At 41.1% G+C, this 27,645-nt stretch overlaps 1 protein-coding gene across 1 annotated transcript; it reads right to left on the minus strand.

Moving 5' to 3' along the window:
• Positions 1-4,190: 4,190 nt before the first annotated feature.
• On the minus strand, positions 4,191-27,580 carry LOC104941842 (probable E3 ubiquitin-protein ligase MID2). Its single transcript, XM_010766981.1, has 3 exons — positions 26,690-27,580; positions 5,427-5,572; positions 4,191-4,350 (listed from the first exon to the last, which is right to left on the minus strand). The coding sequence occupies exons 1-3, from the start codon at positions 27,524-27,526 to the stop codon at positions 4,191-4,193; spliced, it is 1,143 nt and encodes a 380-aa protein (XP_010765283.1). The 5' UTR covers positions 27,527-27,580.
• Between the last annotated feature and the right edge of the window lie 65 nt (positions 27,581-27,645).

Consider the following 27,645-nt stretch of genomic DNA (forward strand, 5'->3'; position numbering starts at 1 on the left):
TGGCCTTCCTGGATCAGATTTGACCAGTAATTAAAGGCAACACCAATGCAAACCATTTGACAAACCGAACACCTTTTGAGATGTGCTGTTTCATATTGATGATGATTTATTTTCTAGGCCAACCTGGAAATAAGCATCACAAGGGCTCCCTCAACAAAAAGCAATTGGATTTCTCCATTGGATTCTGAAACACTGAAGAAAATAAGATATAAGATAAGAAAGATAATCTTCACTTATTTACCCCATGCTTATGATTTTTTAAGCATAAAAGTAACTGCAAGAAAAAAGAAGCTAATGTTTGGATATAAACAAACTACATCACGGTTGCATGACTGTCTGTCTAAATGTGGCTAATGTTCGGCATGATGATGTTTAGTAGTCTCAGTTAGCCACGTGTTAGCAATCGCTGTTTTTATTACACCCCTACTGTTAGAAAAATCTCACTCGCCACCGGTTTGAGCTTCAATATCAGGATAGATTTATTTATTATCCTTGCAAGGGTGGAAGTAGTGTCCTTGTCCTCATGCTTATATACTAGAGAGTGTTACTACAGTCACAAGATGCAGAATACTGGTTCAAAGCAGTATTCAATGTTTACTTCAGATTAGCTAAGGCCTGCGTAAGCAATAAACATGACAGTCATATTTCTATCTCCATAGAGGCTGAATCACCATTGTTAATCGTTGTCACATAGCTATCATGTGCCTAAAACAGTGTCCTGACGCTCTTCTAGGTAATCACCTGTTACACAGCTACATAGGGCCTTTGTTATCATGTGCTACTCTGATATTAAAGGAGTACATTCAGTATTTTCCCAACAGTAACTGCAGGGTTTGCAGAGTCAGTCTGACCAGAGCCTGTTTTCTTGTTCAAAGTAGACTACCAAAAATAAGCATCATGGTGTTAAAAATATGCAAACACTTCAAGTTAGAATAATCTATAGACGAGGAAGGAATAGACCATGACAGTACACTTTTCAGGATCACAGATTAATTTGAATTCAATTTGGTGCAACACTAAAAAGTAGGTTGGCTGTCTTATTTATAAACGACTTGTTTATAGTTGGCAACATGAACTAGCATGATGTGTTACTACATTTAGCTGTGTTGTCTACTTAGGCTTAGCTGGAAGAATTAATTATGGATTCCCTGGCTCTAGCACCTAAAGTATAACACCCAGTGTTTGTGTGGAAGTGTCTGTGTGTCTGTTTGTGAAACATTTGTACGTTTAGGATGTGCATCTGTTGCGGACTATTGCCAGTCATTGCCATCCGCAGCCTACTGGTAAATAATTGTCTGTGTTAGACTCAAACATGGGGTTTCATGCTAATCTGCCTTGTTTTGTCGTTATCCTCCCCGCAACCCTTCCCCTTCTCTCCATTTTCGCTCATTATCTGTCGTCTGGTTTTCACCTCACTTTATCCTTATCCTTTGTATCTAATTTGTCTCCATCCCTCCCTCTCTCTCTAACACCATATCTCTCTCTCCGTTTCGTTCTCCAGCCCAGCGTTGTCCACAGTGGAGCTGTTCATCGCTAACTAGGCTGCCTCCAAGCCCACAGGTACGTCGGCTCCCCTCCTCCCCCCTCCACTTCATGCTCTATTTTTAACTCCACTCGGCAGGATCCTTCCCCATGATTCTTCTCTCTCTCAACCCAACTCACATCTCTGTCAACTCCTCTATACCCTCCCATCCAAGAGGCTAGGAATCTGTGGCCTAGTACATGTTTATTAATTTATGACCATCCCTGCTCTTATTTTTTAATCTTAAAAAATCGCTGCTTCAACCATATTTTACCATCTATTAAATGGCATATTTTATTTCAATTAGATGCTTTTTAGCTGAGGATTTATATTCTTTTACATCATATTATAAGATATACATTAAGTGTATTGGCTAGAAAACACATATAAAGTCTTTCTTTTACCCCTTCTGATGATATGGTTATGATTAGGACACAGCCCCATCTAAAGCACATGTAGTGCATTGAAACCTGCTGAGAGCCACACTGATTTAAATGACTGGATAAGCAGTGGATATGTTCATTCATGTCTGAAGCGGTTTGCTTTGTTAAGCTGCTACCTAGCCTCGCATGAAGCCTGGCAGCAATCTCCGCCCCCCTGCTGGGTGGAAACATAATGCTCTTGTTGGCCTCGTCAGCTCCCTCCTTTTAGCCTCTTGTCTTTCAAGACCGCTCTACTGGCTTTTCCCAATGCGTATCCTCCTGACAAGAGCTTACAGCACATAACCTCCTCCAGTGGATGAGTAGCACATGCGTGAAGTGCCCTTTGTTTCTGTGGGAAGACCATGTTGACTTTATTATATACTGGTTGAGTAGGTGTGCAGTTTTCTCACGTAAACAATTGTTGAAGTTATTTACATTTCTGTGATGGTAAAGAATAGGTTGAAATCGATTGAACAGGATCAACTTCATAGCTTTTGAGTAACACTCTACATTTCCATACAACACAATGCATTCTCAATTACTGAAATGTCATTTTGACCGTATTACTGTTGCTGTTTCATTCATGCTTTAAACTTCGTAAACCTGAAAAAAACGTCTTTGTTAAGTTAAAAAATAGAATACTTGGGCATTAAATAAATGTGTTACATCATTTAAGAAACAGGTGGCCCTCGAAAATATCTGACAAGGCAGTTTTGTCATGCAGTAAAATACCAGGCTGCCAGAAGATACCGTTGCTTGTGACTCAACTTATCCTATCGGAGGAGATCCCATAATAAATATAATGTAACTAGATAAATTCATGCAACATTGATTCTCACTGATATACTTTCTACTTAGCTGTTGTCACCCTTGGGCTTGTAAGGCTTATTGGAGGACTACAGACAAAATAACATTTTTCTTATGAATAGGGTTTTTGTTCCCATGGTTACACTGTTTCTCTTTGATGTGAACCATTTACATTTATATGAACTTGATCAAGGTTGTCTTTGATACAAAAGGAAGGAGGGATAGCGAGAAGAAAAGGCTAGATTGAGGCTCTTTTAAAAGTAATTGAAGCCAGGCTTTTGCCCATCGGCAAACATTGTTGGATTTTAATGATGGCCTCTCAAGAACAGATTACAGTTTAAATAACTGCTGACTTAAATGATGAATTTCCATTTTCTGTTATGTGGTACAGACAATTGAAAGGGCTGGCCGTGTCTGGGGTAAACAACATTTTGTCCGCCTCTGCAACGCGTTCTGACTCGGTAATGATCCTCGTCTGTGCTCCCAGAAGTGGAATCTAGGACTAAGGATAGACCTGCCTTGCATCATTCCTCCCTGATTTCCCCATGCGTAACCTGCACAGGTAGAAGGCTACAGGAAAATACATTCGTCAAACTCGCTGTCCTTCACGCCTATAGACAGCCGGTGTCAATGGGAGGCTTTTGAGTTATTATGTGCCTTACCAAAAGAATCATGCAGCCAGTTTTTATGTAGGTTTTTGAAGGATTTTTACACACACAGGCACTCAAATACACCCGCACATTATCTGTGTGCCTGCCTCCTGCCGTAGCACATCTCTCCCTCTCCGAGTACTCAGTCGTTGCCTCTCAAAGTGGCATGCTGAGATAATGCACACAATAACGCTGCCAAAGTTGTGATGGTGCATGCTGCACGGCATTGAATGAGCAGCAATCATTTCAGTGCACTCACAAATGTGCTTAAAACAAATAATGTATACCCATGCCCTGAAAAACATGGTGCGGTATGTTTGTATCATGTCAACCCCCTTTTTTTCCCCTGTGTTGTTTCACTATGCGTATAGCTCAATACTGTAGGACTGACACTTATAAGCAGACTTTAGATGATTGACTCATTCTATCTTGGACATATTTCTGGTGAAAGCATGAGTGTAGCTGTGTTATATATTAAATATAGGAAACAGATATGTAAATTGTCTGTTTCCTATATGAGCCACAAGGGCCCCTCTGGCCCTGTTCATACCTGCTATTAATATGTGCCATTTGTGATTCGATCACATGTGGTGCAGGTGTAAATTCAAATATTATAATTCTGCTGCACTGGACAGATCGGACTCCTTCCTGCGTACTCTCATCCTTGGCTCTGTTTCTCACTCATTTTGAATCTAAGTCATAAATAGATTATTTTTACACTATATATAAATAGTTTGCCCTTTTCTCTTTCCAATTCATGCATACCATTTCTCCTCCTCTACGCTTTTCTCATCCTTCCTTTCTCCTCTGGTCTATGCCTTCTGACAGCTGAGGTACCCTGCAGCCTGCCTTGGCCAGGTAGAGCACTAGATGAAAGGTTTGCAGCCAGAGATCTCTTTCAAAGAGGCCTTCTGTTGCATCCGTGCTCTCCATGGGCGCTCGGTTGACCCTGCCAGGCAGATGGAGATAAAGAGGGTAAGGAAAGGTAAGGAAGGAAGGAAGGGTTTAAGATTGAAGGAAAGATATTGGAGACAAACAGCAGCAGAATAAAGAAAAAGAGAGAGTGAGGCCTTGAAATGTTGCCTTACTCCAGATTCAGAAGCTGCTGCACCTGACCTGTAGATGATCAGAAGGCTTGGCATCCAGGTTAGTGCAGCTAGAGGAAGTGATGTGCCCTTGCTTTCACTCTGAGTCAAGTTTAGAGCTCCTTTTACACATCCGCAGTTTGGAGGTCGCCACGGGACATGTAGAGATTTTGAAAGTCTTCCTGATCCTGACATGTTTTTATCATCTGATGTCTTAGAGTCACACTGAGGTCTGGGTTCAGTTGAAGAAGAAACATGTTGTGCCCATAACAAAATCCTGTGCACTTAACTCCTTCAGGTGAAATGTAATGGCTTGTTTGGCTTCAGTCTGGATCTTGATGTCCTTTTTGTATCTACTCTGGATTTGGTTTTGCAACAGTGTAAGCGGGTTGCTCCCTCAAGTTCAAATGTATTTATCAAAGAGCCAAACTACAAACATATATGTCTCTGTGAAAGAAGTTTGATCTTCTGGAAATTCACTTGTTTAACATCTTGTTTTGTGATAAATTATTTCTTCTCGAACAAATAAATAGAATCCTTATCCAATTGAAAAAGTCAGCTTCCTCCATTTTTAACAGTTTTACAATTTGTTAGATTAAACCAAAGCAGCTTCATGCTTGCAAGTTCAAACACATTTAAAAGCTTCTGTCAGAAAAGTCATTGCCTTTAGAACATTAGAAAACATTAAGTCCAAAAAGAGATATTGTGTTTACTGTCACAATATAATCGACTTGTTTCTTAAGATAACCATCTGGTCCGTGATAGCATTCTGCTTGGTGATTGGACGGAGAACAAGCAGACTCTATGGTTTACCTACATAAATCTTCTCTGAAGACAAGCTAGATAATGCACTGTAGGTCTGAGCTGAGAGATTTAGCCTCTGGATGCTGCGGTGACAGGAGATATTGAGGGGAGGCATGCGGGCAGTAAAACAACTGACAGCTGGTCATTACGAAAGACGCAGGTGGGCCAAAAATCAATCACACCGAGACTGGCCTGGACTCTGACGGATGCCTGACGTCTGCTTGATGAAGAGCTCAGCTGTTCCTCTGAGTGATGGAGAGGAGGAGAGGGGAATGGAAGGGGCTAGAGCAGCAGAGGGAATTAGGTTGAGTTTGAGCATAAAAAAGAGGCATGAAGGAGCTGTGAAGACAATAATGAACCACTGAATCAGGGAAGGAGGAAAAAGGTTGAGGTACTGTATATGTTAATGAGCAGATATGTGGGTGAAATTCAAGGAAATGGGAAAAGGTCAGCATTTAAACGAGTAGAGGGCAAAAGGAGATGAAGCAAAGAAAAGATAAAAGACAGGCCGGGAGAACAAGGCTACAGTTACCGTAACAGCACTTTAACAGCAGTGCGTGCAGGCCGGAGTGTGTTCTGACAACACCTTTATAGGCTATTTCATGGTGTCTGCTCTAACTATATGAGAAAATATATCAAGTGTGAAAAGCCACTGCATTATTGGTCCACACTTAATAACAGCACATTATTTATTTATTTGTTGTTTTGTTTTTTTCAATGTTCTACTCTAGAGATCAATTGGAATTTTCTACTGAGGGCTGTAAATGAACTTTTAAAGGTCTACAAGAGTCCAATAAGATTAATTTCACACAGTTTGTAGTGAACTTTAGAAATAACTTGAATCAAAGACATTATTTGTATCATACTGCACATTCAGCTTGGTCTGCTCAACATTTCAACGTTATGGCTTATGCCTGAAATAAAGCTCAATAACTGGTAGCACTCTTCTGTTTTTGCACTTTCTCATGTGTGTCTGAGTGTCGGTAGCACAATACAGAACACATCCTTGCTGATGCTAATATCCTTTGTTGCAATTTATCTCGGCAGATTGAAAATCTTTTTAATATACAGAATTCATTGTTCGGCTTGTGTCCGTGTGGAAAGACTTCCTTTTTCTGTAGTACAATGAAATGAAACCGCAGCAAATAGAGGGGAGAGAGTTGTTGCGACAGGCAACAAACCTGTGGCAAATGGGAAAACATGTTTACAGAGCAAAAAGAGTACTTATCTAGTGAATCAATGTCAGCACAAGTATTCATAGCAAGGCCACCAAACAACATTCTGCGTTCGTCAGAGTTGGCTCCAATGCTTTCCCAGGCACTCGAACTCACAGTTAATTTGCAGAATTATTGATTCTGACAGTCTTTATTCACACACGATATCGTCAAAGGAGCCTCCAGTCACCTCAGAACGCCCTCCTTTCAAAGTCCCCTAACTAGAAGTAATTTGTTGGGACCACAGCCCAGCCCGGTAGGTGCAGCCAAAGGGGTTGTTCAGGTCAAACGGGATCAGTGTTTTCACAGATCACGCATCACGGCACAGCACATGTGCACGTCAAGAGAATGTGCCTCAAACAGAGTTGCCAAAATAATGAGGTAATTTGCTGCTCAACCAAGAATTAAGCAATTTGAAGAAAGTGAGTAGGACATGCAATCAGTGTTGAATATGAATTATATATTAGGGAAAAGATTGTGGGGAGTTTCAGTTGCTTATCCCTTAGGTCTAAAGTATGCATAAATCCTCCCTTTGCTACTACTACTACTTCTTTTTGGCAGTTCTCTTCTTACAGAAATAAGCGTGCTGAAAAGCTTCCTTTTGAAACTATAAATGTGTAATGTTGATCATCACTAACCACATAGTCCCTAGTAAATAGAAGAAATGAAAATCTGGAGTGAGAGGGGTAGATGAAATGCAGAGCCTACTCTGATTTGGATGCAACCATAGTGTGCTTGACATATGCTTGTGTATGAGAGACCATTACAAAACTGTTTGTTATGGTTTACTTCAATTGATTTCCAACAGTTGTTACACATTGTTAATGGTTCTGTTTTACACGATTTTCTTTTAAATTACAATGACATTACCTACAATCTTGCATGTCATTAACCATACTCGCATTCATATAGTGCACATGTACTTTTTACAATACACTATAGAGCAGGGGTGTCAAACTCAAGGCCCGGGGGCCAAATCCGGCCCGCCACTTCATTTTATGTGGCCCACAAGAGCTTGCAAAGAATATAATAAGTTTATTTTAATGTTACGTGCCGCTTTACAGGAGAACGTTGCCCATAAACTACATGTCCCACAATGCATCTCATTGTGTGACATGTGCAATGAAGAGACTTGCAATTATTTTCCCTAGACTTCTGCTTTCAGACATAGTTAATTATGAAGTTATTACCCTATCCGACAATAATCCAATGCGGAGGAAATATTGTAAAATAATACATTATTTTATATTTATTATGTATATTTATATAATCTTAAAGTTACCACCGGCTCTTTGAGTGCAACCATAATTCTAATGTGGCCCGCGATGAAATTGAGTTTGACACCCCTGCTATAGAGTCTTTAATGCACATGTTGGCTTCTCCATACTACCCCTTAATCTCTTTTTACTACTTCTCTATAGGATACTCAATTTCCTTCCTCCCTCCTCCCTCCTCCCTCCTCCCTCCTCCCTCCTACCTCCGTGTTTGTCCTCTAACTCTTTTCTTTCATCTCCTGCTTTAATCAAGCGTCTGATCACAGACCCAGGAGGACGAGGGATAATGAGATTAGGCCTGTACATGTTTACACACTCTGATTTACATTGAGCTCTGGCTGTCTTTCTCTGTCTGACTCATATTTTCTCTATCTGCCTCCTCCGTGTGCTTGCTTTTATGTCTCCAGTCTTCCTCACAGGTTTCAAATCTTCCCCTCTCCCGCTGCAGTAGCACACTCGTGCTTTGTTCACAAATAACCCGTTATGTTACCAGTGAGGTTTTGTCCGTACACTGCAGTGTCATTTTAGGTGATTTCAGTTCAGTTGACAGTCTTATAACATATCTAACTGTATTTTTTGTTATTGTTTTGCATTTGGTGGCAGTTGTGTTTTCATACAAATCACTGGATGACTTTTTATTGTGGAGCCACTGCCTTTAGAAGGGTGTGTGTAATTGTACTTGTGTGTGTGTGCGTGCACATGCTCTATACAGTGACTTATCGTATTGAGCCCTTGTACTCCAATCATCTTTCATCGAAACTGTCCTCAGTGTAGCCTATCATGTAACTCGAGAACCAATCAATTTTTACACAGTGAAGAGAAAAAGTTATTGAGGCTACATTTCCTGGTCTCAGGTTTTAGTAGCCAAGCATCGAGGGGAAGCATAGGGTCTTTGCAATAGGGGAAATTGCATTTGAAGTGCTATTGATCCACTGTGACAGAGATAAGGTGAGTGAGCCACATCTTCATGTCTGTAATCCTTAACGACTTCCGTGGTACCCAGGGCATTTTGGATACTCATTTTACATAATTGACCATATCTGCATAATTGTCCAATACTAAGCAGCTCTAATTTGAAATGTATTTTTTAAGGCCTGATCTCTGATCCAAATACAGTATAATCATGAGTGTCACACATCAAAACACTGACACCTGCCATCACTTTCATACAGACTGGACTTTTACATTTCTTCTCAATCAACCTGTGATTTTAAAGTTACATTTCTAGACTGAAATTTAGATTTTCTATCAATGTAAAACTCTTCAATTGTACATTTGAAAATATGTGTAATTTATATGATAAAGGCTATGATGTATCAATGAAATTATAGAGTTGAATATTATTTTCTGGAGTAGTACATGAACTATTTGTACTTCAATCTTCTGTTTGTTTTTAAACTATTTAAATGTCTTATAAACAACAGGTATGTGCATGTTCACCAAATAAATATTGTGATCTGGTTTGATTTTTCAATAGCGCATGACTATAATGAAGTAACAGTATGGCAGAGTTTTTGGCCTGCAGACCTGCTGTTGATCTGTAAACTCCCACGTCCTGCCTTCTACCTTATCTGTAAAGTCTGACAACACAAATGGGTTGTTTTCTGTACATTTGTGCATCACACAACTGTTTCTGTCGGCCATTTTAAATCCGCCCCTGCAGTTCATTATGAAGTACAATACATCATATTAATGGCTCTGTGACAGACACCAGTAATGTAGTAGCAGTGTAGGGACCCACTAACTCTTAACAGCTAATGCCTATGTGTCTCAGTTGGGCTGTATTTAAAGTCAACTGCAACACGCACACTCGCACACACACATAAACAAGTCACCATTTTGCCCCTGGAAACAGAGAACACTGCTAACTGTGATACAGTCTTGTGCTACTACTCCCAGTGTTATCGTAAAACAAAATCCAACTTGTTGCATCATTAGAGAAAAAAGCAGCTGCCATGATCCTAAAGATTCTGACAGCCGACAACAAGCTATTTGTTCCCAAGCGGGGCAGCTACTCAAGCAGAAAACACAAATGTGACATTATGGAAACTCTGAATTTGACTCCAGATTCCTTTTAAGGGTTTCTGACAGACATGCTAATATAAAAGGCTATCGGATGAAGTTACATGAGTGTTACAGTGTTGTCATCTAACAATAGTTTGGCTGACAAAGAGAATGCTTGTTTTTGATAGTGTTTCTGTTACGTGCTGCTATGTGGTGGCTGTTGTGGATTTATCATTGATTATTTTTAGTAATAACCTTTTCATCTAATTTTTACATATTCATTTTTGCATGTTCTCTTTTTATTGATGTTTTTATTTGAACTGTGGTCATAATAATAACTTGCACACAAATATCAAAGTATATTTCCTGAAAGGCAAGGTAGATGTGATAACTCATGTTTCTATGTTGTATCAGTGACATATTATAGCATATCTCAACAGTTTACCATAAAATACATGTCTATGGTAAGTTGCACTCAAAAGGTACAGATTGACTTAAGGTTCAAGATTTTTGGACATACAACTATTTTCGACATATTGGTTTTGCATGTTTTACTTCAATTCAAAATGAGGTGGCCTTAATTCGTCAGAGTTGTATAATTCCCATATATACTATGTAATATAAATAATGGTGCAGAAACATCACTGACTAAGAGGCTATCAAATATCTTATCCATGTGTTTTACAGAGTCCAGACTTACAGCTCAACTGCAAAGGTCAAACAGTTAAAAGGATCAATTAAATTCTAAATGATTAAATATAAATAATTGTAGAATAATAAAAGATTTCCATTGCTTGTGTTGCATGGCAGTGTAAAGTAGTGTCTGTCTTATTTCAAAACGTGTTTTTTTAAATATATGTGAATGGCTGGAAATTGTTCATTTTCTGTACACAAAAAACATTTTGTGTTTGATTGTATTCCCTCTCGCTGTCAGTACAGTACAAACATACACAGTTGTAGTCACCCTTTAGATTTGGCTCTGTTTGTGTTTGGCTCCAGGCTGTCTTGGTGTTGGGCCAGAGGGTGAAGAAGGCAATGTGGCTATGATAAGAAACCTGGGCATTACCTCCACTGAGAACATGCACACACGAGCAAATACACACACACCAAACACACACATTTGCCATTCAAAGGATACAGTGTTATTCCATCAGACGGGGTCACCATGTCTTCAGCTTGGTTTACACTGCCAGCTCCAATCTAGTTTTCTCATACCCAGCTTTAGATCTGATCCTGTCACCAATGTGACATCGATCTGGCCCTTTCCCTGTCTAAATATATGCACCACTCCACTGTAAGGAATTGCTTCAATGTGTGTCTAACTACTCTTACTAGGTCCTGGAGGAAGCAGTCATGTTTTGATTATACTAAAGGTAGTAGACTACAATAGCAGAGATGACAGATTCAGCACTGGCACTGTAGCTACAGTAGATAATGTGTACGTGTCCAGTTTGATGTGCAGAAGGTTTGACATTAGGACTTCGGAAACTAAAGTACATCCTCTCTTTCTAAAAGTCAAAATGCCAAACTCTAACAATCCTTTTAGAAACAAACAAGCAGATAGAACCTTTTCTAGCTGTGCCACATAGAAAAATGTGTTTTTCGTGTAGGTGGCAGTGAGAGCAGAATATCTGCCGTCTGACTATTGCTGAAAAATGTCAAATCCGAGGTGGCGACACTAATGGAAATTTGATGGAGCGATGCCACACCCAGCAACTAGTTTGTTTATCCCCTCTGAGTATTTTATTGATCTGTTTACGACCACATGCATTTGGAATAAAGAAAAGGATGGACTAGAGGATGTCATCTTTATCGACATTAAAGGTGTTACTACTAACCTATGGCATTTTATCACACTAAAATTATGAAGGAACAAATAAGTCGTTTGAGTTACAAGATGGTGAGACGGCTCAAAAATGTTCTTGCTATTTTACAACGTTAAGAATAATTAATTGTAATAGAGATATAATGTATAACAAATACAATTTGGAGTTGTTAAATGTTGCTTCTGAGCAGTGTATATAATATGGCACTATAATATTAAGAAATGTGTGCAGGCAGAGAAAATCTTGAGATTTCTCACATTTCTATATTTATAACAGAACAAAGTTTTGTCATGTCTCTGGCTCTGCTGTGAATGTTTTTCCTATCACTTCATGTTGTGGCAGTACACAGACAGCCTGATGCTGTACAATAAGTCCCAGATGATCTGTGGGCTGGGAGAAGAAAGAGGAAGAGAGGAGCTGATGCATTTCCTCTGGACACACACTGTGGTGGTGTTGGTGATTTGTCATGCACTTCTTATTGCACACACACCAACATTAAGTACACTGATGGTAATTTGATATGTAATATGCCCCATCCTTTGGCCACAGTAGCACAATAGTGAGGCCAAGTCTCCAGTGGCCAGTTTGTTTACTGTTGACAGCAGCATCAGTCGTCCAGCCTGTCCTCATTCTGTCACCGGCTCTTTGTCTTTATAGAAATTCATCACACTTTTCCATCATATCTTTGTTTTGTTTTTTTGTTATAAGGCAACCTTTTTGAAATTGAAAATATTTTACAATATATTTTATAGTACAGTTACATGAGTTTCACATAAATATGCTGCAATATGCAATACGCTTTGCTTTTATTAAATAAAAAGCTGGTACTGTATTCAGTTGTATATTTGTCTTTGAACACATTGGACTATATGGTCAGCAAGTAATGTATTAGCAGTTGAATCTTAGAGGCTCGAGCTAGTGAGAGACTGAATACGAAATAACCTATCCCCTATCAAAATGATCAGTATAATCCCTCTAGCCAATCACAGCTCAGCAGCAAGCTGTTGCTCAGCACAAACTGTAAGTAAACATAGGTCAGCACTGTCCAGCACTGCAAATTACTGAGTTCATTCAGAGTGCTGGACACCGGATCTGCCTTTAAACCAGAATACTGCCAGTCATAAAAATCCAACATCCACGTGGTCAGTGAGTGAAGACAGCACTGATGGATGCCTGGCTGCATCTGTGCAGTCTGTCAACCGTCCAAGCTTGAAAGACTTAATAAAATCTATGTATAAGAGGTCCCTGTAGTGAGTTTAAAGGAGGTTAAAAAACAAGTACAATTATACCTGTTTGTCTGGTAACACCACCTTGGCGTCACAGTAACAAGATTTTCCACTATCTTGGTGGAATAACAAGAGCAGCAGATAGCCAGACACCACCGTATGCAACGCAGAACAAATCATCAGAATGATTTGCACTCTGGGAGGCCGACATTGCTCCAGACAGGATGACGAGGTTCAGCAGAAATGATCTCCACAAACTGTTATTTAGACAAGACAAGGCATGACATCTGTGTTAATAGATATATTGAATATAGACAGACTGGTAAATACAGTAAACAGTAAGCTCAAAGGGGCAGACAGGCTCTCAGACGCTTTGTGGTGGCTCGTGTTGACAGTCCTAGAACACACATGCCTGTCCGGCCACACCTCGCCTAGCACCGTTTACTGCAGCAGCCTTCTGTGTTACACCTTCATGCCACCGATTCTCTCGGCCCTGTAAGCTCATTTGCCTCACTGGTAAATGTATTTTTTCATATATTTGACTGTGTGACTTGGGTGCCAGCCATTGACACTGCCAACGTTTTATCTTTAGAATCATCAGTGATAATATATTTGAACTGTATGTAGTATTTTTATTGTAGACCTTTTTAAAATGCAGAAAATGGCATCTCTGAAGATTCACAGTGCTTTTGATATATATAAATATAATATATATAAATAATAGTTTTACTTTTTAAAACTTTAATTATTAAATGGACGATTATGTTTTCATGTGCTTGATCTCTAAATTAAAATATCAATGATGCTCCAAAGATGACTCGAGTGTGTGTTTGATATTCTGTAAAAATGAAGGGAAAAAAAGATGGCACATATGACAGACATCCGGTGTCATGTAGAAGTAGTAAACACACAATAAAACAAACTGGCACTAGGCCTACTAAGCTCCTACACAGTATCTTGTAATTAATTCAGTTAATTAAAGTGTGATATCACCATTATTATAAACCACTTTTGCCCAAGTGGAAATCTATGAATATTCTAATTGCCGCCGTTGGGCCTTTTTTCTTGCAATTGAACATATTACCTCCCTGTTTTACTTATTGATAGTTATGAACAACGCAGGACTTTTAATATCTGAGGCCTGCTTTATTACCCGGGCTTGCATCATTTTCCAGGATAGGAAAATTAAGAGTGATTGCGGCCATTAATTCATTCGTCATCCCGGCTACTGCCTCTGTTAAAGTGAACCATGTGACCATTGTACCGGGCAGCAGCTGTTTGCCACGAGGTAACTTCACAAAGTCGATAGTTGTTGTCACCCACTTTGTCCTTAAATTACAATTTAATAATCCAATAAACTGTGTGAATCAGTGTGACGTGTTGTCCACTGCTTCACAATAAATGAGTAAAGAGGCTACTGTGATAGCGCGGAACAGTTTGGAGCACCCTGCCCGGCCGTGTGGAGCACTGGAGCTTCTCTATCTGCTGACTGCTGGCTTTGGCTTTTTGTATTGTATGGGTAGGAGGAGCCGCTTTCCTGTGATTGTCTGGCTGCTCTCTCTCCCTCTCTCTCTCCCTGCCTCGCTCTCGGCGTGTCTCTTCCCCTCTCTCATTTTCCCGAAGTTGAATATTCCGCTCGCCTGTGTGCTGTCGCCAGCGGAGCAGAGCATCGGGCTGCTGTTTGCGGAGCGTGAAGCCGACTTTTTGGGAGATAGGCTGTCGTCTACACACTATCCTGTCTGTCCACCTCTTTGGTGTTTCTTCTGACTTCATTCCGTGCTACTTTTCCAAGATGACAGAAGAAATGAGAGTTCGGCATGTAAAGCTGGTAGGTGTCTGAAACCCCTCCCTCCGGGCAGAGAGTTGTCTGTCTGGGTCTGTGGCGGGCTGTGTGGGCTTCAGGTGCGGGGCAGCGCTTACTCACGCCGGGGTGACAGGAACGGGAAACGGGGGTTATTTTGTTTCCCACCATCCACTGGGATCGTCTTGATTTGTTGTCGTTATGATTTATTTTGAAAGGAATATATTCAAACGATGTCTAAAGTAGCCTGCTGGTATAATGCTCAAAGTTAGACACTTTGTTGACACGGTTCCTTTGTGATGTTTTTCCATACATGGCATGTGTTGTAATTGGACAACACATGTGCAGTTAAGGCTGAGAGTGACACATACAACTAACAAATTTTTCTCAATGATCATACCCAATTTTTTACTTTTAAATTCAAGTCCCTTTAATAACTCCCATAATACCAAAAGGCATCCCAGACCCGTTAGTTATCCCTGCTGCGCAGAGCATCGCAGACTGTTAGAATGATTCAGCAGTGAAATTCATGCGTATAGCTGTCAAACAAAAGCATGTAAAACCGTTCTAACAAGAACTTCGAGCCAATGCTTATGTTTAGGGGTTTTCGGCTCATTTAGGGCTATGACGCCCCACTGGTTATTTGTATGTGGCTTTTGTTTGGGATTACATAGTCCTCATTCTCAGTCACCTAAAATGTTTTGTAACATTATGCCTTTTATACTCTATAGTACACTTGTGATTGTCCCTTTTTAATTTTCTTCTAGCAGCACTGCAATATTCCTGTTATACTCTCATTCAGAGTTTAGATTTTGTTGTTCTGAAACCCCTTTTTCTAGCGTTAATTGAATGTTAATTATACTTTAGGATTTGGGATGAAGAGGAGATGTCAATCCGAATGAAAAATTACAGTTCCATATGTTATATTTACATATGAAGCCAAAGCCTCTCCCTTCTGATTTCAGCTGCTCTGAAGTAATGAACACTGACTTTAAAATCCAAAACAAATCTGACACCGGGTAGCGTTGCAGTAAGCTGCGCACCAGAATTAATAGCCTGTCAAATGTTGATGAAATCCCCAAAGTTGTCAGGAGAGTGTTGCGGCACATAATTCAGCTTGTGTAATGCTGAACTATGTCTGGATGATCCTGCTGAGTTCGGCTGACAGTATGAGCGAATGTGCGTGTTGTTAGGCTGCTTTGAGTGCTGAAGTATTAGAGCATCAACAGGGAAGGTCAACGCTCTTATTACAAGATGAACGAAGTATTTCTTGAGTAGTAAGCTGCTTTTTATTTGGCTCTAACCTTTACTTAAATCAGCGGCTCTTTGCTGACTCTTACTGAGCTCATCCTGTTTTTAGATTGATACTCCACCTCTCTCTCTATGTCTCTGTGTCAAATGTCTGAGCAAAGCAAAACCATGATAAGGTGGACTGAGAACAAAAACCTAATCAACACTGTAGATGTTCTATAAGTGCACTGTTGTTGTAGTTTTCCCAGCTCCGTTGTTTTTTTGCCATGAAGCTTCAGAGCTGCCCCGTCTCGCACCATTACACAACATGTCTCATCAGGCCGATTACAGACTCATGTTTGCTTCTAGCTCATATAAAAACAGTCGATGATCTAGGCTGCCACTTATACCTTTAAAAGCCACACATCCTCTTTCCTGACTGTCTATCTTTCGTTTAAGTGTCTCTTATGTTTCTGTCTTTTAGTATATCCATGCATCAATCATCTGTCTCCTTCCCTTCTCCTTTAAACCAACTCCCGGAGTCTCTCTTCTGTCACTCTCAGGAATGATGGGTGTTGTTCCCTGTCAGTACTTTAAGGCACATTGCAAACCTTTTTTATGTATGCTTTACCTGCCATTAACTTATTTAGTTTGGTCTTTTGTACGTAAAGTTCTTTTGATTTACTGATGAAATTCAGAAGATGAAGAGAAGGTTGTAATTTAAAGAAACATTGTGGCCCAATAAAATAAGGTATTGGGCCGATTGTAAAGGAACAATAGCCGCTTTCACACCAAGTACTTTGCCGTACTTAGTTCCCAGCACTTAGTTCCCCCATGGAACTAAAGAGCAGATCGCGTTCACACCGGAATAAGTCCCTTAGGGAAGATTACGCAAATGAAGCCGCTGACGTCACTTCTTCTTCTTCTGCTTTGGTTTACTGGCCCAGAGTTGGGGACTGGCTTCAGTAGAAGCTGCTGGGACTCCCAGCCGCTTCTACTGAAGCCTTCCGAGCCAGAATGCCTCATCACTCCACCGCTCACTCCACCGCTCACTCCACCGCTCCCATGTTTATTTTGTGTTGCCATAAGTTAGTCTCTCTCCGTTGGTGCGCTGGGCTAATGCTAATGCCAGCAAATACAATGGCGGCTTCACAAAACTTTTTTTGTTTTGTTTTATGGGCCGTGGTTTGCAATTCGCCCAGCCAATCAGAAATTGGAACTTTTTTCTACCCATGATAGTACCTGCTCTCTAGCAGGGACTGAAAAGGGGGGAAAAGTTTTCATGATCTAAATTCTCTTTTTGGTGTGAATGCAAAATTCCAGGAACTATCGGAACTAAAAAGGAAAAGTACGGGGAAAAGTACTCCGGTGTGAAAGCGCCTAATGGAGATACTGTACACTGAAAATTGTTCATTTAGACAAAGGCTTAATGCTTTGAATGCAGGCATGGTTTGGATTGTAAAAATGCAGGTTAGGGGAAAACATGTTGCTCCTAGAACCTTTCCTTTTAATGCAAAAACTGCAAAAATGAACTGAAAATAACCCTGATAATAATTATAACTTTGAGTCATTTTACACTTTGTGCAGTGAGTACAAAAACAAGTCTTTATTCTTTCAAGCGGATTCAAATATCTTTAAAAAGAATCACTGATTGCCCTCTGCACATTTTTACATACACCAACTTGTGACATTCAGCTGCTCTATCAAGGTGTCTGCAGATACTTATCAGATCATAAATTATATTGTGTTCCTCACCTTTACTCAAGTCCTCAAAAGTCCTTGAATACTTTTTAAATGGAAGCCCAGCAGCTTAGAAATAAGCCCAGTTAGGCGGAACCTTTTTCATCTTCATTTCGGAAGTGACATACATCCGACATCTAATTCCAAGTGGCTTTAAAAGGTCTTGAAAGTCTACCATTCACCTTGATGAAACTTTGAAATGGTCATAACTGCGGCATTGATTTAAAAAGCCTTTTACCTTGTTTGTATTATTCTGTAGAAAAAAAACGTTTAAAACCAATTTTAGTAATTTGGCTTTTTTAGGATTTGTAGTCAATTGTCTTTAATGGTCGCAATACCAGAGGACATATTTGGTACAAAAAAAGAAATTTTTGGAGCACTGAAGTCAGAAAAATCACAACATTGAACTCTCTTCACATTGTTTTGTATTTTATAAAACGGCATTAATGCATGTATTCTGTAGAATTCTCTTTTTTCTTAAAACATCTGCATATGTCACTGCAACCAAACCAAAGGTGTAAAAGGCTTCATATTAATCACAAGAGTTGGCACAGCAAAGAAGAAAGCCTGCCTCTAGCAGTATTAACTGGGATTTGTCAAACCAGGTGGCAGAGCAATCCAATGGTAGGATACAAAATAATCTCTAATCTAAGATAATACTAACTTTCTCTAATAGAATGTGTTTCACAAATTGGCAAGACCAACCTGAATTGCTAACAGCGGTGGGGATAAAGAAAGGCTTTTATTAATTCATATCAATCCAATGCACACAATTCTCACTTTTATAGCCACAGTTATGATGAGCGAAGTGTGAAAATGGTGTAAAATGTCTATGCTGTGATGATTGGTTATGGAATGTCCAAACACTGAATTCAAAAAAAAAAAAAATCTCGAAACAGGGAGCATTCATTAGCAGAAGACATCGTTTCTATGTGATACAGAATGCATGAAAAAAATAGATGAGAGTTTAAGCAAACAGCATGGATGGATGTATGGTGTGACAGATTTCCTCTTGTTTTTGTTTCTAGACTCCTTTGATCTCCTTATTGCAGTGCTGGCAGAGCCTGTCCCCCAGATACATTTCACACTGCACGTAGATCTGCTATAAGTAGTCATGGCACCATACTGCTTAACTCTTTCCAACAACAATACTAATATTTTTTGGGAGATGCTGGTTTTAAGACCGAACCAGCAACGAAAACAAACCGAATTCGATATCAAAAAAGTCTTCCGTCCACACGGAATCGGCTCAAGAAACGTGTCAGTCCACACGAGACCGCTCGACCTGCTGGAAACGCAGTAGTACATATGCCGGGCCCGTAAGTGGTGCTGTACTTCCGCCACAAAATACAACAGAAACATTGAATAAGACCCCCAGAGCATGGTTGCCTGATTGCCCTTCTGTTTATTCTCCACGGTGGATTTAGCAACATGTAGTTCTCCATTTCCACTTGTTGCTGATGGTTGTGGTAGAGGAGCTGTAGATTTTGCACTAACATCTGTAGCATGGTCAGTAGCGTCTGGAGCACGAAAGCAACCCTGCGATCCGCCGTTGTTGTTGTTGGCGAAACACATCAGCAATGACGCGGGTGACGCGGTGGTGAGCGGGAGAGGCGGGGCTATGGCGTCATCGTTATCAGGAAATTACCGTATAGGGCAGGGGTCTGCAACCTTTTTGACCAACAGAGCCATTTTGCTCCTTTTTCCCCAAAAGTGTTTTTGTCTGGAGCAGCAAAACATTTCATAGCTTGATAGCTTATAAAGTTGTATTTATTGTTATATCAAACAAAAACTACAGTTGTTTTGCATTTATTAGGCTATTTATTACATTATATAAAACTGTTAACCTCTAATAAGAAACAAAGAACTCCTATAAGGAGAATTCAAAATAATACACAGGCCTACTTTAAAATAAATTAAACACAGCCCTTTGGGAGTCCTCTGCAAATTTGAAGGAAAACAAATATTATTAAAATGGGCCCACTTTGAAATAAATAAAACATATAGCTGCACCCTAAAAAGAGTTAAAGGTAGGGTAGGTAAGAATGGAGAAACCAGCTCGAGTGTGCTAGAATTTGAAAACACACAACCGGAAAAAATAAGATAAGTTTGTGCAAAGATGGAAGGCTGACAGGCAGGTAGGCCATGCAGTTACTTTAGCCGGGCCGGCTAAAATGATTGGTCGTGCTTTTTACAGCGCTACGGCTTCCAGAGATAAAAATGTTTATGTATTTATTGTCAAAGCATTTAATATATTCATTGCTATCGGGATGTTAAGAGCATTCCATGGAATATAACAAAAAGTGTTTTCTGAAATAAATTACATACCCCATTGAATTATGACTGAAGATCGTCAGCTGTCTTCCTCTCCCGTGTTGTTCCTCAATACTTAGAGGCTGCAGCACCTTTGATAACTTCTCTCTACATACAGTGGGGCAAAAAAGTATTTAGTCAGCCACAAATTGTGCAAGTTCTCCCACTTAAAAAGATGAGAGAGGCCTGTAATTTTCATCCTAGGTATACCTCAACTATGAGAGACAAAATGAGAAAACAAAATCCAGAAAATCACATTGTCTGATTTTTAAAGAATTTATTTGCAAATTATGGTGGACAATAAATATTTGATCAATAACAAAAGTTCATCGCAATACTTTGTTATTTACCCTTTGTTGGCAATGACAGAGGTCAAACGTTTTCTGTAAGTCTTCACAAGGTTTTCACACACTGTTGCTGGTATTTTGGCCGATTCCTCCATGCAGATCTCCTCTAGAGCAGTGATGTTTTGGGGCTGTCGCTGGGCAACACGGACTTTCAACTCCCTCCAAAGATTTTCTATGGGGTTGAGATCTGGAGACTGGCTAGGCCACTCCAGGACCTTGAAATGCTTCTTACGAAGCCACTCCTTCGTTCCCCGGGTGGTGTGTTTGGGATCATTGTCATGCTGAAAGACCCAGCCACGTTTCATCTTCAATGCCCTTGTTGATGGAAGGAGGTTGTCACTCAAAATCTCACGATACATGGCCCCATTAATTATTTCCTTTACACGGATCAGTCGTCCTGGTCCCTTTGCAGAAAAACAGTCCCTGGCGGCGTAGTGTGTTACTGATGGTAGCCTTTGTTACTTTGGTCCCAGCTCTCTGCAGGTCATTGACTAGGTCCCCCCGTGTGGTTCTGGGATTTTTGCTCACCGTTCTTGTGATCATTTTGACCCCACGGGGTGAGATCTTGCGTGGAGCCCCAGATCGAGGGAGATTATCAGTGGTCTTGTATGTCTTCCAAATGGAAGACATACAAGACCACTGATAATCTCCCTCGATCTGGGGCTCCACGCAAGATCTCACCCCGTGGGGTCAAAATGATCACAAGAACGGTGAGCAAAAANTGTCAGGTTTCTCGGATTCGGAGCGTGTTATGAAACCTTTTTGAAAAAAAAAAAAAATTGAATTTATTTTTCTTCTTGAAAACATTTTTTATAAAAAAAGAAATACAAATCTCTCTCAGCAGCGAATATTCGAATATTCGGTTCTGATTACTACCGAATGTCCGGAGCCCGTATTCGGGACAGCTCTACTAGGAATCAGCCAAAACCTTCTAAACTCTGCCATTGTATCTTATTAACACTAATACACCACTGTATACATTGTAATGTTAAATACATGTTATACATTTTGCACATTTTTTATCTAACTTTTTATATTTATAAAAAAAATGTATGTGAAATTAAATGAGAAAATGAAGCAGCAGTCCAAGAAAGATAAATAAGCCACATTTCTCCCAGGATAAATGTAAGAAAGAAACACTCAATCAAACTTCTACAGCCCTTAAAGACTGGAAATATATAAAAATATATAAAAAAGATCTAAAATGTATTCTGTTAGAAATGAAACGATTCATAATAATAATAATACATTGGATTTTTATAGCGCTTTTCCTAGTGCTCAAAGACGCGTTACATAAAATCAGAAACAGTACAAAGAAAAACAAAAGAAAACAAACAGTAGTCCTAATCCAAGTGTGAGTAAAGTGGGATTTATATCTTGTGAAGCAGCTGACCTATCAGGAGCAGCGAAGGGGGCGGAGTCACCGGGCGGTGGTCGGAAGAACTCGGCGAGGTTATCCAGAAGTCGAGAGAAACCACGATTAAAACTGGAGTTCAGGACGGTGCTGAAGTCTGGACTGGAGTCACACACACACACACGTCAGAAACACACACACACACACACACACACACACGTCAGAATCACACACACACACACACACACGTCAGAATCACAACACACACATCTACAGGTACACACACACACACACACACGTCAGAATCACAACACACACACACACGTCAGAATCACAACACCCACGTCTACAGGTACACACACACACACACACACACACACACACACACACATCCATGCACACCGGAGCACACATACTCTAAAAGCTTTCTACTACATCCTTGGTGATGCCTTCAGCGTGACTAAGTGTGCGCCATCTCTAACTGTTCTCCAGATAGAGCCATGATTTCCCTTGGCTTCACACACTCGGCTCCCAATCACTCCACACATGTCAGTGCTAATAGCATCTGCTTTGACGCACATGTATGCAGACACACACCCACACACACACACACACACACACCTGTAGATGCTTCAAACAGGCACACATATAACTTCCTACACACAAACACACTGGAGGGCTGTGATTCTCCCTTACACCAGCAATATGCTGCTGTGGCAGCGCATGTGGGTTTGTGGGCGACTGCGAGAGGAGAGGAGTGGTGTTACCTAAAACAAGGCAGACTGGCCGGGGGCCAAATGAGGGAGAGGGAGGCGAGGGAGAAACAGTGACAGAAAGCAGGTGGGAAGGATGATGTTTATGTGGCTGCATGCAAAACAGAGAAAGTGTGTGGAAAAAAAAGTGACAGAAGGGGAGGACAGCAGCAGGGAGGGAGTGGGAGGAGTATTTGCATGTAGAAAAAAACTGAAATTTCCGAGAGTACAGTATATAAAAGAAAGGGTTGGTGGGTATTTAAAATGAAGCTTGGCTGAGTGCTTGACATTGCAGCCTTTTAATTTCCTCTTTAAAACGTTGCTGTCAGTGTTTGGCATACAGTCAGAATATGTGAGCTGAACTATTTGTTGAATATTTGTCTGTCTCTGTGTGTGTGAAAACTCTGAAGTTCAAATGAGTTTGTGAGTGTGGATGTGATTTAATGCATTTTTGTGTGTGCATGCACACATGCAGAAGCTCGCCTCTGGATTTAGAAAAGCAATTGGGTGTAAATACAGCAGGAGTGGAGTTAGCAGCAGGGGCAGGGGTGATTCACACATCGCACAGGAAAAGAGTTAGACAGTGCCTTAAGGAGCTTAGATGGGGGAAAGTAAAATACATGAGGGGGGGGGTGAAGGAAGAAACGGTGGGGATAAAGGGAGAGAAGCAGAGCTGGAGGGACTGAAGGAAATGGAAAGAGGGTAGAGAGCGAACGGGAGGAGAGGAGAAGAGAGTGGTTGTCAGTTTGGTGTGACTTGCCTCTTTCAAAAACAGGAATTAATCCAATAATCGCTTGGAAAATGCTTTGCATATTTCTTCATTTTTTTCTCACGCACATAACCGACTATCATCTGGTACAAGTATGCTTGAGACCTGTCAAGACCTTGGAGTCACACACAGAGAACAACACATCCCATGGCTGTAGGGTTATTGCACATGAGATGCAACCAGAGTTGAAGAACCAGAGTCTTAAGTTTATCTGCTGCTTATTTTAAGTGCTGCTCAGTGTCACACATGTCAGTCCCCTTGCTATAGGCTTTCCTGCTCAGCACTCAATGCTAAAGAACACACACTTCAAACCTTTAAGAGCCTCAGTCAGTAAATGAACTGCCAGTTATGAAGAACAGAGGAGAAAGACGTCTTATCCCAGAGAAGTGATCCATTTATCATCGTTTCTCCAAATTTCCTTCAGCCTATGAACAGTTGTTCCTCATCTTGCCAACTGTCCCATCATCTTAAGGTTTCTGCCTTAACACTTATATTTATTCAGGTGTCTTTTTTTTAAATCAATAAATGTGTGGTCTTAGGGTTCTTGGGAAGTGGGAGTGAAACACAGACACAAACGGTAGCAGATGCACACAGGCTGCAAAGTCTCATGGTACTCCCCAAAGGCACTTTAACACAGATGGAAACATACATAAAAACAAAAAGGAAATCTTGAATCTAAAGAGGGACAAAATAAATAGATTTCATCTGATGGCAACACTCTAATCAACTAACTATTCTCACCTCTGGTTGCTGTAGAAAACCTTCTCAAAGCATGATAATTGAGCTATACAGCACCATGTTCATTACTTCAAAACCTGTCTTTGCAAATGGATCTGAATGTATTTTGAACTCATGAACCATCAGCATTTGGTGTTAACACTTCCACCTTCCAGCATCGCTTAAAACTAAAAAGCCTGCGCCAAGAGCACAAATAACACTTCAGCTTTTTACACCCAGCCTCTGATAGGGCACGCCGCTAGAAAATAAGACTCTAATGAGCCAGAGACACTTTCAAAAGCGGCAGGTGATGAAACATTCACTGCTACAACTAAATGTATCTTAGCAGGAAAAGGTTTCCGTGATTCTAATTGTGTGAAAACAAACACGAATCTAAAGTGTGGAAGGATTAAGCTGCAGTCTTTTAAGAGTATCAAAGTAAAACACTATACCCAAGGTCTGACAATTACAATACAAAAATGTCTTTACTGAAGAGCAGCGAGCTCTTTCCAGCCGCTACCTGCAGGATTAGCTCTCTTCCCTGCGGTTTTAGTTGAGGTACATTCTGTCTTTAACACGGCTGGTTACTTGTTGGCCTTTTCTCTCCTGAAATATCTACCTTCCTAGCCCAAGGGAAAGCTTACCTTTCCCTTAATGTGTGAGGAATCATTTTGTGACAAGAGTTGCTCCCAGCGTACACAGCAGACAGAGGAAATAAAGGTCAAAGTTCACATGGAGTGAGGCAGGGGTCAAGCAGAGGAAACTGATCCCAATTATTTAGCTAAGTGTCCAATTGAGAATGGCATTGTATTAACACTGTTTTTAACCAAAGACAGAGAAACAGAGAGTGTATTGAAAGACAAACCCTATTTTTGACATCTTCCATGATAGGATATGCACACATTGGGCTTCCTCTCCTTCTCTTGCTATGAGTGAGAAGAAGATTATAAGTTAGCTGCCACTGCGGCTGGTGAGCAGAGCTGGAGTCTGGACCGGGTTGGTTTCCTCCCAGATTTGGGGTAGATTGGGGATTTCAAAGTCAAGCAAGTTCAAAGGCTTGAGTGGGGAACGTTCAAAAGAACCACAGCCGGCCATGAAGTGGAGAGGAAAGGAGGGGGAGAGCTAGCTATAGCTACTTACAATAAACTCTCCCACAGTCTGAGGAGAATGCACTGCCAGACAGCGGTGTAAAGAGTAAATGCTAGTGAAAATAAACACCTTGTGGGTTCAGTCTTTGCGAGGTGCTGAGAAGGTGGAATTTTGCTAACATGTCGGTGAAAAACTGAAAGTGTGTGCCAAAGTTTTGGTAGCATAAAACATTCAGAATGTGAGATGACATTTTCACTGAATCACAACATCAGATGGGATTTTGCTCTACTTTCAATGTTAACAATGTCATGTTTCTCGCATCACACACACAAACAAGCCTGAATGTGAGACCATGACATCTGCTTCTGCTTTGAAAAAGAACATCAACCTTTAAACACGCATCTAAAAGGACTTAAAGTGCCATGGTAGTGCTTTCTCTACTTTTGTCTGTGTGCTACACAATACCATTCATTGACGCCATAGCGATCAAACCAATACCCTTGCAGTCTGGGACGGGACAGAACATATCCCTGGAATTTACACAAAGTAGATGACTTTGCAGATTTACAGTATTAAAGGATCATGTCTTTGACTAGGATATTTCCTTTTTAAAAAGTAAAAAGATCCATCAAATGATCCACAACATCAAGCGGCATATGTGATGTTATATTATATTTTCAGTTAACTGAATTTCCCCTAAACACCGGAAAAATAGCATAGCCTGGAAGCCAATTTCAATTCATTTGTATTTGCCGTTTGTGAAAACAACACTATAAAAACACAAAGAGAATCAAGAAGTGTTTGCTGTTATCACTGATATGTAGTATTTCCCCCCAGTATACCAGTTAGCATTATTCTGTTGATTGGTTAATTTTAGCAATAGGGATGCTAATTTGCAAAGTGATCATCATAAGGCCAAACCAAATTACAGAGTACAATTGTGTTCCCAAATTCACATCCTGAACGAGTCTGTGAGAGTGGAATATTACTCACAGAACCATTACAGAAATTGTACTTATGCTAGTGTAAAATGTGTTACGCCACAAACACTGAACATGTTTTTATGTTTGAAATAGGGTGCATAAAGATGTATGTAAATACACTAAAGACAGACACAATTGAGGTAAAGTTTTTTGGCCAGCTGATGCGGCTGGCTGCTTTAGGTCTTTAGTGGGGGAATTAGCTCCAGCTAGTGCCCCTCTCTGTTGTTTTTCAGCCTGATTCAGCAGTCCTGGACTTTACGCAGAGCCTCTGAAAGCTCAGTGGCCACGGGGAATGCCAGCTCATCGACTATTATAATGACGGCCTCCCTATTGCTCTCCCGTCTCTCTCTGCCCTTCTCACCAGCGCACTGTCCCAATTGTCTCTGTCACTCTTTTTGTTTGCCATCTGTCTTTCTGTCCTTATTGCTGAACAAAGGCTGGTGTGAGTGTGTATGATGCAATTGTGGCAGTGCTGAAAGTTCACAGTCAACAGAAATGCACTGAATGAACATCCCCATGGTAGGAATGGACTAAAGACTTTGCTCTTGGCAAACTGTAAACATAGATATCATACTGAATGCTGCAGGCTATAAAGGAGAATAAGCTCCAAGCTCAACTGTGTCTCAACTCTTTTTCTATCAAACGTTGTGCCAGATGGTGACTTACCTTAACAACATAAAATAGGAGCAGTACACAGAAATGCTTGCCGATTTGACATTATCGCACGCTTTGTAAACTGGAAACGGCACAGAGGACTAACCTTGAGCTTATCGAAGCGCTCGGTGAGCGAGGACACCTGGTGCTCCCGGTGGCGCCCCACCAGCTTGCAGAGGGCACAAATGAGCTGGTCGTCCACCAAGCAGTACATGTTGACCTTCTCGTTCTCGTGCTCCAGGCAGGTCAGGCCGCGGAGGTGTGTGTCCAGCACCGGCTCCACCAGGCGATGGCTGGTGAACGGCTTCTTGTTGGGGTGCGTTGCGCGGAGGCAGCGGTCGCAGTACGACACCTCACATGTGACACACGTCTTCACGGCCTCACGCGGCGGATCCTGCTCACAGAACTGGCAGCTGATGCGTGGATCCATTTTCGCAACGACAGCCGGGCTGTGGTTTGCGTTGGTGTGGTTGGCGTGATTAGTGTGGTTGGTGTGGTTGGCGTGCGGGTGGGAGTGGCTGGAAGTGGCCGGGCTGCTGCGGGCGCTGCTTCCACTCGTTCCACCCCCCCCGCCGCCAATCGTTCCAGCTATCGTCCCGCTAATGGTGGCGGTGTAGGGACGCTGCGGCGGCTGCAGGCGCCGGCTCTCAGTGGGAGAATTAGGGCTGCTGATGGAGGCCTTTTGAAAGCGGTCAATGATGTTCTGCAGCGTCACATTGCGCTTAAGGCCCTCCAGGCCGCGGTGATTCAGCGTGATGACGTAACGACAGGTGGGGCACTGAAAGGCCGATATGGACTCGAGGGGCTTGCTGGTGGAGCAGTGAGACACCAGGATGCGGTGGGCGCAGTTAAAACACAGGCTGTGGGCGCAGGGCAAGAGAAGGGGGTCTTCAAACAACTCAAGGCAGATCGGGCAGGTCAGCTCAGACTCCAGTGTTTCCATCTTCAGTGAAACCAATCTAGAGGTGACATCAAAACCCACGAAAGCTGGCGAATGACCTGCATAAAGGAAAAAAACATGTATCAGTTTATAAAGTTCCACACTTGTCAGATCTCTTATTA

The sequence above is a fragment of the Notothenia coriiceps genome, unplaced genomic scaffold (genome assembly GCF_000735185.1).
Source record: "Notothenia coriiceps isolate Sejong01 unplaced genomic scaffold, NC01 NC01_scaffold00004047, whole genome shotgun sequence".
Lineage (NCBI taxonomy): Eukaryota > Metazoa > Chordata > Actinopteri > Perciformes > Nototheniidae > Notothenia > Notothenia coriiceps.